The following is a 17,370-nucleotide window of genomic DNA, read 5'->3' on the forward strand; positions in this document are numbered from 1 at the left end:
CCACAGACATCGAGTGAGGGGCCTCAGATGCGCAGTTAATTTTACAGACAAGACATCAAGCTATTACTCTCCGGAGGGTCCTGCTGTGCTTGAGGCCTAAAGGAAGTTTCTTCCCCACAAATCTATCCCTAAGGCAGGTAGGGCGCCACAGCAGGGCTGTGGCAAGGTGCTGAACGTTTTTGTACCGGGTTTTTGGCGTTTTGTCAATCCGGTTTTTCCGTTAAGGGGTTAATCGTTTATTTGACTAGTGGGGCAATCTTACTAAAGCTTTATGAATCCACTGTAAAAATTTCGAAACGTTTACTGCTTTTTTACACTGTTTTTGCAGAGTTGGTGCATCTTTTTTTCTCTTAAAGGCACAGTACCGTTTTTTTCTAAGTATCATTTTACTTTGAATAAAGTGTTTTCCAAGCTTGCTTGTTTCATTACTAACCTGTTTAACATGTCTGACATCAAGGAAACACCTTGTTCAATGTGTTTTAGAAGCCATTGTGGAACCCCCCTCTTAGAATGTGTCCCACTTGCACTGATATGTCTATAAATTTTAAAGAGCATATTGTAGCACTTAAAAATATAGCGTTAGATGATTCTCAGATAGAAAGAAATGAGGTTAGGGCCATCTAGCTCTCCCCCAAGTGTCACAACCAGTAACGCCCGCACAAGTGACGCCAAGTACCTCTAGTGCGTCAACTTCATTTACTCTACAAGATATGGCTGCAGTTATGAATACAACCCTCACAGAGGTTTTATCTAAACTGCCTGGGTTACAAGGAAGCGCAACAGCTCTGGGGTTAAGAACAAATGGCTGTGCCTTCTGACGCTTTGTAGCCCGTATCCGATATACCCTCACAATGTTCTGAAGTAGGGGTAAGGGATTTGCTGTCTGAGGGAGAGATTTCTGATTCAGGGAAGACGTTCCCCTCAGACAGATTCTGATATGACGGCCTTTAAATTTAAGCTTGAACACCTCCGCTTATTGCTCAGGGAGGTATTAGCGACTCTGGATGATTGTGACCCTATAGTGGTTCCAGAGAAATTGTGTAAAATGGACAAATACTTAGAGGTTCCTGTTTACACTGATGTTTTTTCCAGTTCTTAAGAGGGTTGCGAACATTGTTACTAGGGAGTGGGATAGACCAGGTATACCATTCGCTCCCCCTCCTGTTTTTAGCAAAATTTTTCCCATATCTGACACCATGCGTGACTCGTGGCAGACGGTCCCTAAGGTGAGGGAGCTATTTCTACTCTCACGCCAAGCGTACAGCTATACCTATCGAGGACAGTTGTGCTTTCAAAGATCCTATGGATAAAAAATTAAAGGGTCTCCTAAAGAAAATTTTGTTCATCAAGGTTTTTCTTCTCCAACCTATTGCGTGCATTGTTCCTGTAACTACTGCCAGCTGCTTTCTGGTTCAAGTCTCTGGAAGAGGCTCTTCAGATGGAGACCCCATTAGAGGATATTATGGATAGAATTAAGGCCCTTAAGCTGGCTAATTCTTTCATTACAGATGCCGCTTTTCACTGGCTAAATTAGCGGCAAAGAATTCAGGTTTTGCCATTTTAGCGCGCAGGGCGTTATGGCTTAAGTCCTGGTCAGCTGATGTGTCATCAAAATCTAAACTTTGAACATCCCTTTCAAAGAAAAAGACCCTATTCGGGCCTGAACTGAAAGAGATTATTTTCAGACATCACTGGAGGGAAAGGCCTTGCCCTCCCTCAGGATAAAACAAATAAAATGAGGACCAAACAAAATAATTTTCATTCCTTTCGAAATTTCAAGGGTAGTCCATCTTCCTCTTCCCCGGCTGCGAAGCAAGAGGGGAATTTTTGCCCAATCCAAGTCAGTCTGGAAACCTAACCAGGCTTGGAACATGGGGTAAACGGGCCAAGAAGCCTGCTGCTAGCCTCTAAGACAGCATGAAGGGGTAGCCCCCGATCCGGATCGGATCTAGTAGGGGGCAGACTCTCTCTCTTCGCTCAGGCTTGGGCAAGAGTTGTTCACGATTCCTGGGTTTTAGAAATTGTTGCCCAGGGTTATCTTCTAGACTTCAAGGGACTCCCTCCACAAGGGGGAGATTTCACATTTCTCAATTGTCTGCAAACCAGACAAAGAGAGAGGCGTTCTTACGCTGTGTAGAAGACCTACATACCATGGGAGTTATTCACCCAGTTTCCAAGAAGCGGATCAAGGGCTAGGGTTTTACTCAAACCTGTTTGTGGTTCCCAAAAAATAAGGAACTTTCAGACCAATCTTGGATCTCAAATTCTAAAACAAATTCCTCAGAGTTCCATTGTTCAAGATGTAGACTATTCTGCCTCTGATCCAGGAGGGGTCAATATATGACCACCGTGGACTTAAAGGATGCGTATCTGCACATCCCTATTCAGAGGATCATCATCAATTCCTCAGTTTCGCCTTTCTGTACAGGCATTACCAGTTTGTGTCCTTCCCTTCGGGTTGGCCACGGCTCTCCAGAATTTTCACAAAGGTGCTAGGGTCCCTTCTGGCAGTTCTAAGACCGCGGGGCATAGCAGTGGCGCCTTATCTAGACGAAATCTAAATTCAAGCGTCGACTTTCCAACTAGCCAAGTCTCAGACGGACATCGTGTCGGCTTTTTCTGAGACTCATGGGTGGAAGGTGAACATAAAAAAGAGTTCTCTCTTTCCTCTCACAAGAGTTTCCTTCCTAGGGACTCTGATAGACTTGTAGAAATGAAGAATATTTCTGACGGAGGTCAGGAATTTAAAACTCGTAGCCACCTGCCGAGCTCTTCATTCCATTCTTCGGCCATCAGTGGCTCAGTGTATGAGTAATTGGACTTATGGTAGCGGCAATGGACATAGTTCCTTTGCCCGCCTACAGCCTCAGACCACTGCAACTATGCATGCTAGAACAGTGGAATGGGATTATGCAGATTATCGCCTGAGATACATCTGGATCAAAAGACCAGATATTCTCTTCTCTGGTGGGTTTTCACAGGACACACCTGTCCCAGGGAATGTGTTCCGCTGGCCTGAGTGGCACATAGTAACGACAGAATGCCAGTCTAACTGGGCTGGGGTGCAGTCTGGAACTCCCTGAAAGCACAGGGTTTTATGGACTCAGGGAGGAAGCTCTCCTTCCGATAAACATTCTAGAACTGAGAGCGATATTCATTGCGCTTCAGGCGTGTCCTCCAACTGGCTGTGGGCCAATTCATCAGATTTCAGTCGGGACAACATCACGACTGTAGCTTATATCAATCATCAAGGAGGAACACAGTTCTAGCGATGATGGATGGTGACCAAAAAAATTCAGTTGGGCAGAGACTCACTCTTGCCATCTTTCAGCAATCCATATCCCAGGGGTAGAGAACTGGGTAGGCGGATTTCCTAAGTCGTCAGACTTTTCATCCGGGGGAGTGGGAGCTCTATCCGGAAGTATTCGCCCAGCTGACTCGGCTATGGGGCACACCAGAATTAGATCTGATGGCGTCCCGTCCAGAATGCCAAGCTTCCTTGTTACGGGTCCAGGTCAAGGGATCCCCAGCAGTACTGATAGATGCTCTAGCAGTTGCCCTGGTCCTTCAACCTGGCCTATGTGTTTCCACCGTTTCCTCTCCTTCACGTCTGTTGCCAGAATCAAGCAGGAGAGAGCTTCGGTGATTTTGATAGCACCTGCGTGGCCACGCAGGACCTTGTAATGCAGATCTGGTGGACATGTCATCTGTTCCACCGTGGACTCTGCCAATGAGGCAGGACCTTCTAATCCAGGGTCCATTCAAGCATCCAAATCTAATTTCTCTGTGTCTGACTGCTTGAGATTGAACGCCTGATTTTATCAAAGCGTGGTTTCTCTGAGTCGTCATTGATACCCTGATTCAGGGCTAGAAAGCCTGTCACCAGGAAAATCTATCATAAGAGATGGGCGAAAATATCTTTACTGGTGTGAATCCAAGGGTTTACTCATGGAGTAAGATTAGGATTCCTAGGATATTGTCTTTTCTCCAAGAAGGTTGGAGAAGGGATTTCAGCTAGCTCCTTAAAAGGGCAGGATATCTGCTTTGTCTATTCTTTTACACAAGCGTCTGGCAGATGTTCCAGACATTCATTCGTTCTGTCAGGCTTTAGTTAGAATCAAGCCTGTGTTTAACCTGTTGCTCCGCCATGGAGCTTAAATTTAGTTCTTAATGTTCTTCAAGGGTTCCGTTTGAACCTATGCATTCCATAGGATATTAAGCTTCTATCTTGGAAAGTTCTGTTTTTAGTAGCTATTTCTTCGGCTCGAAGAGTTTCTGAGTTATCTGCTTTACAGTGTGACTCACCTTATCTATTTTTCCATGCAGATAAGGTGGGTTTTGCGTACCAAACCTGGATTTTTTTCCTAAGGTTGTTTCTAATAGGAATATCAATCAGGAAATTGTTGTTCCTTCTCTGTGTCCTAATCCTTCTTCCAAGAAGGAACGTCTGTTGCATAATCTTGTTGTGGTTTGTGCTTTAAAGTTCAACTTACAAGCAACTAAAGATTTCCATCAAACATCTCTTTGTTGTTGTCTATTCTGGAAAGCAGAGAGGGGTCAAAAGGCTACGGCTACCTCTTTCTTTTTGGCTGAAAAGCATAATCCGTTTGCTTATGAGACTGCTGGCCAGCAGCCTCCTGAAAGGATTACTGCTCACTCTACCAGAGCAGTGGCTTCCACATTGGGCTTTAAAATGAGGCTTCTGTTGAACAGATTTGTAAGGCGGGCGACTTGGTCTTCGCTTCATACTTTTTCCAAATTTTATACTTTTGCTTCTTCGGAGGGCTATTTTTGGGAGAAAGGTGCTACAAGCAGTGGGTGCCTTCCGTTTAGTACCTTGTCTTGTCCCTCCTTCATCCGTGTCCTAAAGCTTTGGTATTGGTATCCCACAGAGTATTGGATGAATCCGTGGGACTCGATACATCTTGCAAGAGAAAACAGAATTTATGCTTACCTGATAAATTTCTTCCTCTTGCGATGTATCAAGTCCACGGCCCGCCCTGTCTATTTAAGACAGGTAGTATATTTTATTAAAAAACTTCAGTCACCTCTGCACCCTATAGGTTTATCCTTTTTCTTCCCTAACCTTCGGTCGAATGACTAGGGGGTGGAGGCTAAGGGAGGAGCTATATAGACAGCTCTGCTGTGGTGCTCTCTTTGCCACTTTCTGTTGGGGATAGGAGAATATCCCACAAGTATTGGATGAATCAGTGACTCGATACATCGCAAGAGAAGAGCAATTTATTCAGGGTAAGCAGTAAATTCTGTTTTTGTTTCTCTTTAGCTTAGCTGACTAGAACTTGGTGTTATGAATGAAACCAGGGCTGAGGGAGAATTGGGTATAATGAGATTATATTCTGCTTTGGCCAAGTAGCTTTGAACTAAACCGCCTTAGACAGATTATATGCATTGTAAAGGGATATAAGGATATTGGTAAAGACTATTCTTGGAAAGTGTGGTCTGGTTAGCAGAAGCTTCACAAAACAACTTATTTTATCAGGATTCCTCTTCATGTGATCATATCATTGTCTAAAGATCTGCGCATTTTGTACATGCTTGAGCATCGTTATGCTTTCTTTCGACAGTGGTGATAACACAATTTACATATTCTAAACGTATATGACCAAAATACTATCCAACTCAAATTAACCAGTCTGCCTAGCCTCTGGGCCAAAATAAGAGTGATACTATTATTTTTTTTACATTCCACCTGTGAATTGAGATCCAAATTAGTTTTTTTGCAGTGTGGTTTATTTATATAAGCATTAGATCTTGATAAATGGGCATTTCGTTCTGTATGAAAGGCGATTGTCTTGACGAGGGTTACCAATCTTTTGGAGCTAAAAACATGAACCAGAGAATGACCAAACATGCTGGTGTGAATCCAAGGGGTTACATGCATGGTCATGAGACCTCTAAATCATACATGGGTGTGAACCTTCGTAAATAGCAGGAGCATGTTTACTAATCTTGCATGAGCAAACACTCTTGCGTAACTAAAAATAACTCGGACATTAAAAGGTAATTTTATTGGCTTACCCTAGACTTTGATTTCCAAACTTTCAGGAGGGAATACAAAGTCCTATTGTGTCCTTCTGGGTGCACACGCAGAATCACATTTCCAGATATTTTGCTTCCAGAGATACCTCTTCCCTGTGCTGAATACATCAGGTTAAATTCCAGGTATATGGCTACTGTGGGGTAAATTTATCAAGCAGAACCTCGCAAGTTATCTGCTCAGAAAACTGACACCAATTACATTGATATTTCTGAAAATGTTTTATGCCCCCCCAAAAAAGAGCATAAATTCATAGTCCGACTATGTTTGCACGGGCCTCGCAATGGCACATTTTATGGAACGTGCCTACTGTATGTTTTTTGAGTTCATTGTACATTGTGATTTGTGTGACTAACAAATTATCACAACTATTTATCATAACATGCCCTCTTTTTCACAAAACAAAAGTAACTATTCAACTTGCCTCTGATTGGATGGCGAGACAATTTTATTTTCAGGTACTCCACAAGCCTGTACCATGGAAAATGTCCTGATTTTGGCTATGCTGTGTGCTGATGCTTCTTCAGTAGTGGGGTAAAGAAGATGCCCATTACCTACAGGTTGAACAACATTAGGACAGTCAGGATGAGAGTTCCCAAAATTTTGCCAGCAGATTTTACCATTTTATTATAATAAAAATATGTCTAGAAGAAAACACAACACATTGTTAAGAGATATGATTACAAATAAGGGGCGTTTATATTCCTTTTGCAGTATAGCAAAGTACTAGAAAATAATTTACAGCTGATCACCGGTGTGCAAGTGCACATATGCCAGGGACATTGCCCAATTTCCCTCACAATCCACCGAAAAAGATTTAGATTTGTGCACAATTTTTTTTGTAAGATTTCGGCTTGCGCACACTTATGTGGTAATGTTTTATGCACTAGGGCAGTGAGAATATAGGCAAGTGCTAATTAAAGAGGTTGGTTAGAGCGTCCTCTGGTGGTAAAAATGAGATTTGTATTTATTTATTTAGTAGGATTAAGGGAGGAGGAGCCTGAAACGTTTGCTGCGGTTCTCTTTCTGTCTTTGATATATGCTGCAAGAGTGCAGTCACCATTGGATTTTTTTCTATAGCACAGTAATAGACACTTCTCAGCTAAAGACACAGAACTAAAATCATAGGACTAAGAACCAGTGACAATAAAACCCAGACACCTGTCCAGTATAAAGGGACATTAACTTATTTGCAATGGTGTGAAATATGGGTGAAATGAAACTTATGCCCTTGAGAAAGAACAGTTTATTTTATTTTTTTATGCGCTGATACCATATTTTATAGACCATGTTTAAAAAAAAAAAGAATACTATAAGGGCTATAGAAGTTTACTAAATACATTTTTGCCCAACAAAAAAGGGCATAAGCTACCTACTGTTAAATTAAAGAAGCAGAACTTGTATTGATCTATATTTTTTAATGTTAAGAAATATTTACAACTCTCCCATCTCTTATCTGCATCCAACAACACTAGACAGGAGTGTAATCTTGCATTGATTACATCATTCACTGTAACTTTCATAGATTAAATAATATTCCCCCCTAACAGGTCACGATTTTTCATCCTTTTTCTAATTCGGCTTTATTGGGGCATTTTTTTTGGAGCAGCAAAAATCTTTTTTTTTTGGTTTATTAATAGACACCATTGATAAATTACTCCCTGTATATTTTTCAGAAAGGGTAATCAGAGGATAATCAGGAGCACTTTGTGAGTTCAGAACTTCAAGTCTCTGGTACGCGCATGTCCTGTACAGCACATGGTTCTTAATGATTATACTTTACTGCTTTTATATCGGAAGATGTTCAAATACTTTCATCTTAACAGTATATAACATGGGACAATTATATCTCTCTCCTCCCTGGGTCCCAAGAAAAAGGTTTATGGCAGACTTGATCATTGAAGAAATGTGTGAGCATTTGAAAATTCAAAGGGAGTCATAGCTGACCGTATGATTCCTTAAGTCATTTCTATGACGACTGAGCAAAAGATTTTGAAAATACTCAGTAATATGATGGTACACATGTGCCATTGACGTGACCTTTTCTGGTTTATCTGCTTTCAGTAGGTTGAATGGCATATTCTCAAAAGTTTTAGTAGTGCTTTTGCAGAGCTTGTCTCAACATATATTATCTTACCTTGGATTTTATTCTAATGTGTAACCTAACTGCCTTACATTATGTCCTTTTGAGCAGTGAGGTTTTAGATTTCTGTGAGTATTCTCAAACATTTGGGTGGATGAGATTCATAAGTGGAACCCCCTTGGTTTTATAGATTTTGTAGTGGATCAGATAGAAGACGCACTTAATTCTTTTAAATTCTTTTTTTATTTCTCTTTAGAAATGCTGACATGTAAATCCCAGTTACAAGACAGAGATAACACTTTATTTAATAGCACATACCTCCAATTGTATTCCTTTTAAATTATTTATTCACTTCATATGCATCTGAATAACTGCAGCTGCAGATTTGCTCTAAGTAGAACCTACAAATGATTCTGGATTTCACAACCATTTACCAACAATTACTATTGTCGCTTTACAGCAATACATACCCAGCCCACATTGTTAACTTTTAAGAGACACTGGATTAAGTGCTTATTCCACCTGCCTGGCTATTTCAAGCTTATGTGACAACCTTAGCAAAGAGCAAATTTAGAAGCTTACAGTTTGTAGTTCCTAGAACTGTTTTATTGCAACCTATGTTCATTTGTTTTTTTTGTTTTTTGACACTGCGCATCGGTATCCTCCAACTAGCTGAGATGACTCAGGCAGTGAACTGTCTTGACCGGCTGGTTATTCTGCAGGAGTGGCCAAACTTTATTCTAAATTAATGGAAAGGAGTCAACATTGAAATGTGCACAAAATGAGGCATTCGCATTGTACTTCAATTAGTAAAAATGCTTCTAGTAAAAGTAATCACTGTTTTTCAGTGGCATATGCACATATGCTGTGAGATCTCATGCACCAGTATTTTAAACACCATGCCTGCTCATAGTCAGCAGTGCTTGTAAGACACAAATTACAATACACGCCACTGACAGCTCTCTGAGTCTGAATACTGGTGCAGAAGCCCTTGTAGCATATGTGCATATGCCGCTGAAAAACAGCAACTTTTACTAGAAGCATTTTTTTTAATGGAAGTATAATGCAAAAGTGCTTTCATTTCAAAAGGAAATGCACTTATGCACATTTCAATTTTGACCTTTCTATCCCTATAAACTATATAGTCTGCAAAAATATTGAGAAGTCAGTTACACAAATTTTTAAAATGTTTTTATAAGCACTAATGATAAATATCTAAGTTATTAATTCTTCTTGTCCTGAGGAGCAAAGTGCTATATAAATAAAGCCTTTATATTCTTCCTAGAAATGAACCGTCACCACTACTCTCTCTACATCCACAACTGTAAACTGGGATTCCTGTTTCCGCCAAGAGTCCAGACGAAGAGAAGACCTACAAAACAGCTGAATTTCACTGGAAGTTAAACCAGGTGAGATGCCTGATCAGGCTGCTGGTTTTCCTGTCACACAGGTAGGAATTGGTTTGAAAAATTCTATTTGTGCATTTAGACTCAATTGTAGTTTATAAAATTCACACTGCAGTGGGAATGTATTTCTGTTTTCTATCTGAAAAAACTGTTTCTTTGTGTTTCGATGTAAAATGGCAAGAAGATAAAAAACAAAACAACCTGCACTTATACATTTTTGTACTGGTTTGGCACTTTGCACCCAGTACAGCGGATCTGCCAATAAATGGCTGTATTGTTTTCAAGTAGTGCCACCTCCGACAGATAAACAGCAGGTGATTGGTGTAGCAGCGCAGGTACTATAATTTCTTAAAAATATTAAATAATTATAAAATCCTATAAATGTTTTATAGATTCTAGCTGGTTAAAAATTATATACTGTGTATCAAATATGTTCAATCAGCCAATTAGGTCTTCTGTTTTCTATGAAAACCATATCTCTGCTAGAGAATCAGAACCTAACTTTGTGTTGTTGATATAAAGTAGGAATGATCTTCATACTATCCGTATGGTTTTTACCCCAGTACACTAAGTCTCTAAGCTATAGCCAGAAAATCATTACAATTTTGCCGCACTGGAGATACTTGCCTGAGAATATGGCTTACACCTTCCCGGTTATTTATAAAAAAAAAACCTAAAACCAATATCACAGCACGTCAGAACACCCAGTGGAAGAACGGTTTCTTTTTCACCCTGTGTGCAGTGTTCTGAGACCTTACTTTTATGCTTGTGTATTATTTGCGTCAGATTTCAGTTTATATTACAAAGTACATTTTATAATAGAATAATAAATAGAAAAGTCAGTTATTTGGGTATGCTGATATATTTATTCTTACATTTTGTTTAGAGCCCTTCTACATAACTCTGTACATAGGGGCTTTATTGCTTCACTGCTGCTGTATGAGAAGGAACAAGCTTTAAGTCTGTGCAGTGAGATGAATAAATACTGAAAAATAACTGCATTTATCCATTCTGTTTGTGTGCCACTTAAAATAATGTCTTTTAAAATACCCCATAATAATAGTGTTCCTGCAGTATGCTTATGTACTTAACATAAAAAAACAAATAGTGTTCCTGCCGTATACTTATGTACTTAACATAAAAAAACAAATAGTGTTCCTGCAGTATGCTTATGTACTTAACATAAAAAAACAAATAGTGTTCCTGCAGTATGCTTATGTACTTAACATAAAAAAACAAATAGTGTTCCTGCAGTATACTTATGTACTTAACATAAAAACAAATAGTGTTCCTGCAGTATGCTTATGTACTTAACATAAAAAAACAAATAGTGTTCCTGCAGTATACTTATGTACTTAACATAAAAACAAATAGTGTTCCTGCCGTATACTTATGTACTTAACATAAAAAAACAAGTAGTGTTCCTGCAGTATGCTTATGTACTTAACATAAAAAAACAAATAGTGTTCCTGCAGTATACTTATGTACTTAACATAAAAAAACAAATAGTGTTCCTGCAGTATACTTATGTACTTAACATAAAATAACAAATAGTGTTCCTGCCGTATACTTATGTACTTAACATAAAAACAAATAGTGTTCCTGCAGTATACTTATGTACTTAACATAAAAACAAATAGTGTTCCTGCAGTATGCTTATGTACTTAACATAAAAAAACAAATAGTGTTCCTGCAGTATACTTATGTACTTAACATAAAAACAAATAGTGTTCCTGCCGTATACTTATGTACTTAACATAAAAAAACAAGTAGTGTTCCTGCAGTATGCTTATGTACTTAACATAAAAAAACAAATAGTGTTCCTGCAGTATACTTATGTACTTAACATAAAAAAACAAATAGTGTTCCTGCAGTATACTTATGTACTTAACATAAAATAACAAATAGTGTTCCTGCCGTATACTTATGTACTTAACATAAAAACAAATAGTGTTCCTGCAGTATACTTATACACTGAACATAAAAACAAATAGTGTTCCTGCAGTATACTTATGTACTTAACATAAAAAAACAAATAGTGTTCCTGCAGTATACTTATGTACTTAACATAAAAAAACAAATAGTGTTCCTGCCGTATACTTATGTACTTAACATAAAAACAAATAGTGTTCCTGCAGTATACTTATACACTGAACATAAAAACAAATAGTGTTCCTGCAGTATACTTATGTACTTAACATAAAAAAACAAATAGTGTTCCTGCCGTATACTTATGTACTTAACATAAAAACAAATAGTGTTCTTGCAGTATACTTATGTACTTAACATAAAAAAACAAATAGTGTTCCTGCCGTATACTTATGTACTTAACATAAAAAAACAAGTAGTGTTCCTGCAGTATGCTTATGTACTTAACATAAAAAAACAAATAGTGTTCCTGCAGTATACTTATGTACTTAACATAAAAAAACAAATAGTGTTCCTGCAGTATACTTATGTACTTAACATAAAAAAACAAATAGTGTTCCTGCCGTATACTTATGTACTTAACATAAAAACAAATAGTGTTCCTGCAGTATACTTATACACTGAACATAAAAACAAATAGTGTTCCTGCAGTATACTTATGTACTTAACATAAAAAAACAAATAGTGTTCCTGCAGTATACTTATGTACTTAACATAAAAAAACAAATAGTGTTCCTGCCGTATACTTATGTACTTAACATAAAAACAAATAGTGTTCCTGCAGTATACTTATACACTGAACATAAAAACAAATAGTGTTCCTGCAGTATACTTATGTACTTAACATAAAAAAACAAATAGTGTTCCTGCCGTATACTTATGTACTTAACATAAAAACAAATAGTGTTCCTGCAGTATACTTATGTACTTAACATAAAAAAACAAATAGTGTTCCTGCCGTATACTTATGTACTTAACATAAAAACAAATAGTGTTCCTGCAGTATACTTATGTACTTAACATAAAACAACAAATAGTGCTCCTCCTCTCTTGTTACTTCCTCACATTCATGTTTACAGGACTTCTCCAGACTGGCCCCCATCTTGTGGAACTCCCTGCCTCGCTCCATAAGACTCTCCCCTAGTTTTAACAGCTTCAAGTGTTCCCTAAAGAATCTACTATTCAGGGATGCATACAACCAACACTAACCTTTCCTAACTCCATTGCTTTCCCCTTGAACCCCTTAGAATGTAAGCCTATGGGCCCAGCTGTTTACAGATCGCTTCATAAGAGCCGACTACAACAGTGAAACTCTCGGCAGGGCCCTCTACCCACTTGATCCCTGCAAAAGCTATCCTATATACCGACTATGTTTACAGCACTGCGGAATCTGTTGGCGCTCTACAAATACCTGATGATGATGATGATAATAATAATAGTGTACCTGCAGTATACTTATACACTGAACATAAAAACAAATAGTCTTCCTGCAGTATACTTATGTACTTAACATAAAAACAAAAACAGATTGTGTTCCTGCAGTTTACTTATGCACTTAACATATGTGGATGCTAATTGTTTGCAACGTTAAGAATTCATCTAGATTTTTCTTTGTAGTGCTATACAATTTTGTAAAAATGGGGTTATTGATGTGAGTTGATAAGGATTGTGCATCTTATCTTCACACCGGGTCAGAGCAGCACAGATTATGGGTAACTGGTTCACAATTATTACAAAAATATATATTTTGGGACTCCTTAGTTTTCTTCTAGAAGTGCTAGGTGATTGTTCCAGGCTAGTGAGTGCTTTGTCACCTGTTCCTGTCCAGTGCTTAGAGCACAGAGGTCACCTGACAGTTTCTGTAGTCACCTAGTAAGATTAGCCTCTCCTGTGATCTGATGGCTGTTGGGGCAGTTCTGTTAGTAGATGTGATTCAGGACACAGCTTCATCTATTTATTGTCTATATCTCTTAACTGCAGTTGTGTGAGCTGACCTTGATTTATACAACTTTAACATTGTACATTAGATTTTTCTTTGCATAAATGTTTTGTAGATGATCCATTTATATATCCCATCTGGGGGTGTTTTTGTAAAAATGTAAAGTTTTGCTTATTTTTTTAAATAACATTTTGCTGATTTCAGACTCTAAAGTCCCAAAGTTTTAGAAGTATACTCATTTATACAGACTACTAACCAAGCCCCAAAGTTTTAGAAGTATACTCATTTATACAGACTACTAACCAAGCCCCAAAGTTTTAGGTATATACAGACTTCAGGTTGCTTCTGTTTGTATAGTGGGTCATATGCAGGGGAAGGTCTGCTCTCAGCCCCTTCAGTGGGTGTCTCAGCCTAACTTCATCAACAGTGCTTATGGTTTTAAACGGTTTTATACTGGATTTTTATATCCGTATCTGTGCATATTATTCTTTATATTAGTGTCTATTACATGCAGTTATATGGAAATTGGTGTATACTGTCCCTTTAAAAGGACAGTGTAGTGTAATGTTGTTTGCAAACAAATGAGAAGCATGTGTACATGCATATGCTCCAATCACTGGCCGTATCCTTAACTGGCACAAAATGCTTGTGTTCCAGGAGTGCAGCTTTGACTATGCTTTAACAATTTTACTTTAACTCCTGCAAAGTGTTAAAGGGACATGAAACGCAAAATATTTCTTTTATGATTCAGACAGAAGATACTGTACAATTTTAAACAACTTTCTAATTTACTTCTGTTATCAAATTTGCTTAATTCTCTTGGTATTCTTTGTTGAAGGCGCAGCAATGCACTACTGGGAACTAGCTAAACACATCTGTTGAACCAATAAAAAAATCATTTATGTGCAGCCACCAATCGGCAGCAAGCTCACAGTAAGGGTTCCATGAGAATTAAATAAATTAGATAATAGAAGTTAATTGGAAGGTTGTTTAAGATTATATGTTCTGTCTAAATCGTGAAAGAAAAGTTTTTTTTTTTTATTAAAAGTAAAATGTTCTAACAAATCAGTTTTATTTTTACACTAGATCCCTTTTAATAATTGTATTTTCTCAAATTATATGTATCACACGAGTTGCACATAAAGATTTGTTTAAATCTAGAGAAATTCATCCATCTATAATTCCCAGCATAATTAAAGGGATAAGAAAGTCAAAATTAAACGTGCATGATTCAGATAGAGCAGGTCATTTTAAGACACTTTTAAATTATTTTCTATTTTCAAATGTGCTTCGTTCTCTTAGTATCCCTTGTTAAAAAATGAATACGCACATATCCTACACTAGTGGGAGCTGCTGCTAATTGGTGCCTGCACACATTTGTCTCTTGTGATTGGCTAAATAGATATTTTCAGCTTCCTGTCAGTAGTGCAATGCTGTCCCTTCGGCAATGGATAACAAGAGTATGAAGAAAATTTGATAATATAATTACATTGGAAAGTTGTTTAAAATTATATGTTCTATCGGAATCATAAAAGAAAATGTTGGGGTTTACTATCCCTTTAAGGAAAGTCTTTCCCTTTGTTTGATTTTGCTCAGATTGAATGCAACACTAATAATGTTGCAGTTATAAATTTGCTGCAGAGATCTGTTAGTGTGTTAATTATTTCTGTTTCCAGGCAGTTGTAGATGCTGTATAGCAGATTGCTGGGGGAGGTGTGGGAAGCTGCGAGATGCTGTATCGTTTCAAGTAAACACTTGATTATGACCAGAAAAAAACATCTTAACAAGAACAAATGAAAATTCTGATTGTGCCTCATTGGAGTTTTTTGTGCAAGGCCTTGAGGAAGATAATTTATCACTAATTGGGATAGTTGCATCATGCTTATGACTGTTAGTTTTCTAAGCCCATTTTGGTAATTCCAGGATCTTTCATTTGTCCGCTTATTTTCGTTATGATAAGACGACCTTTTTATTTGGTTTGTTACAGTGCTATTCATTGGTAATTAGCTATATGTCTTCAGCTTAAATTGGTTGAAAACTGGATGACAGATAAGCAGGGTGATTTATTTTCTAAAACAGCAAATTATCTTTATTAAAATTTGTTGTGTTCTGGTTTTTCAGCTTCACTAAAAATAAGTGAGATTTGACAAGCCAATTCCTAGAGTAGCAGCAGCAGTGACATTGCTTCCAGCAGTAGTATTGGATCCAAGGTGACCTTCAGTGCAAATGCAGTTCATCTATACTTCAGACAACAATTAAATTGCGCCGTTATAGTGCGGTTTTAGATTCCTCTGTCTGATGCACGGTAATCTGAGACGAGAGAGATTTTGATTTAGTCAGCAGAACTAAGATTTGCTCTTGTGTGTCTTTAGAAACAAAGGTTTTTATTATACTTGTGATACTGTGCTAAACCCAAAATATTATGGTTTTACACTAATAAGTATCCGTGTTCTTCACAGAAAATGTTGCCAGCCAGGTAGCAATCTAAAGTAGCTTGGTGGGAGCAATATTATAACATTTTCTGTTATTTATTAATGTTACTATAACTATCCAAAGCACAAGCTAATTGCATAATTTAACATAAATGTATTTAATGATAATTTGTGCAACAGACATTGAAACAAATTTATATTTTCAAATGTTAACTTAAAGGGACACTCAGGTTAAATCAAATTTTCATGATTCAGATATAGCATGTAATTTTAAACAACTTTCAAATTTACTTCCATTAAAAAAAATGTGCACAGTCTTTTATATATACAATTTTTGAGTCACCAGATCCTACTGAGCATGTGCAAGAATTCACAGACTATACGTATATGCATTTGTGATTGGCTGATTGCTATCACATGGTACAAGGGGAGTGGAAATATACATAACTTTGAAATTTGTTATAAAAAAATCTACTACTCATTTGAAGTTCAGACTAAGTGCTATTGCATTGTCTTGTTATCTTGCATTTGTTGATTATGCAAATCTAATGTGTTGACTGGTCCTTTAATATTGTCTTACATTCAGTTAAATCATATAGGCCCTGGGGAGGGCACTGAAGTATATTACTTGTGTGGTTTTGTAGCTTTAGGATAAAATTAGTACTGATGAAAGACGCAAAAAAAACAAAACATTTCTTGTCTGAAATTCAGTCTGTTTTCTAGTTATTTTTATTTTCTCACAGCCATTTGCTAATTTTCACCCTGCTGCCTCCTGGTTGTTTTTGAGTATTTTTGGACTTAATTAACAAATCATTAAAGTGACATTCTGATATAAAAAGCATGTTGGAGCATGTTATTTGTGCATTACTGACCCTAGATAACTGTATTTAACATCTACTAAAGGTTAAATGTATATGTAGAGTCATGGTACAGAGCCACAGTCAACCACAGCAGTCACACAAACTCGCCAATCACGGTCTGTGTTCTCCACTCTCGGTCTGTGTTCTCCACTCTTATTCCTAAATTAAGCAAATAAAAAGACTGCACTTGAAACATTGAGAATTTCGGGAAATTGAAAAAAAAATAATTTGTTCCTGTTGGTGGTTGATGCTTTTCAGGTCTGTGATAAAGAATGGCACCACTTTGTTCTGCAAGTAGAGTTTCCCACCGTTTCTTTATATGTTGATGGTGTTTCATATGAGCCATTTACTGTGACAGAAGATTATCCCCTGCATCCTACTCAGATTGACACCCAGCTGGTGGTTGGTGCATGTTGGCAAGGTAAGGAATCCATAATACCGTCTATCCTTTATCAGCGTAACATAATTATATCTGACTGCAGAGATTGGAGAAGTTAAGAAAGCGTGCATAGTTTTATATTTGTGTGTGCAGTGCTGCATGTACCAGTCTCATTGTGAGGACAACTAACGTGTTACTTGGAAATGCAATATTAATATATAGTTTATAGTTTAATATGGTTAAGCATATAATTACTAGGCATATGGTGCTTAGTGTCTAACAAT

General features: G+C 37.6%; 1 protein-coding gene across 1 annotated transcript in view; it reads left to right on the forward strand.

The window, feature by feature from the left end:
- The window catches only part of CLSTN1 (calsyntenin 1), a 199,739-nt gene that overhangs the window by 85,480 nt on the left and 96,889 nt on the right, over positions 1–17,370 (forward strand). The window contains 3 exon segments of the mRNA XM_053691497.1: positions 9,427–9,485; positions 9,488–9,550; positions 16,966–17,128. Of these exon segments, the coding sequence (XP_053547472.1) occupies positions 9,427–9,485; positions 9,488–9,550; positions 16,966–17,128 (285 nt within the window).

The sequence above is a fragment of the Bombina bombina genome, chromosome 8 (genome assembly GCF_027579735.1).
Source record: "Bombina bombina isolate aBomBom1 chromosome 8, aBomBom1.pri, whole genome shotgun sequence".
In the NCBI taxonomy this organism is placed as follows: Eukaryota; Metazoa; Chordata; class Amphibia; order Anura; family Bombinatoridae; genus Bombina; species Bombina bombina.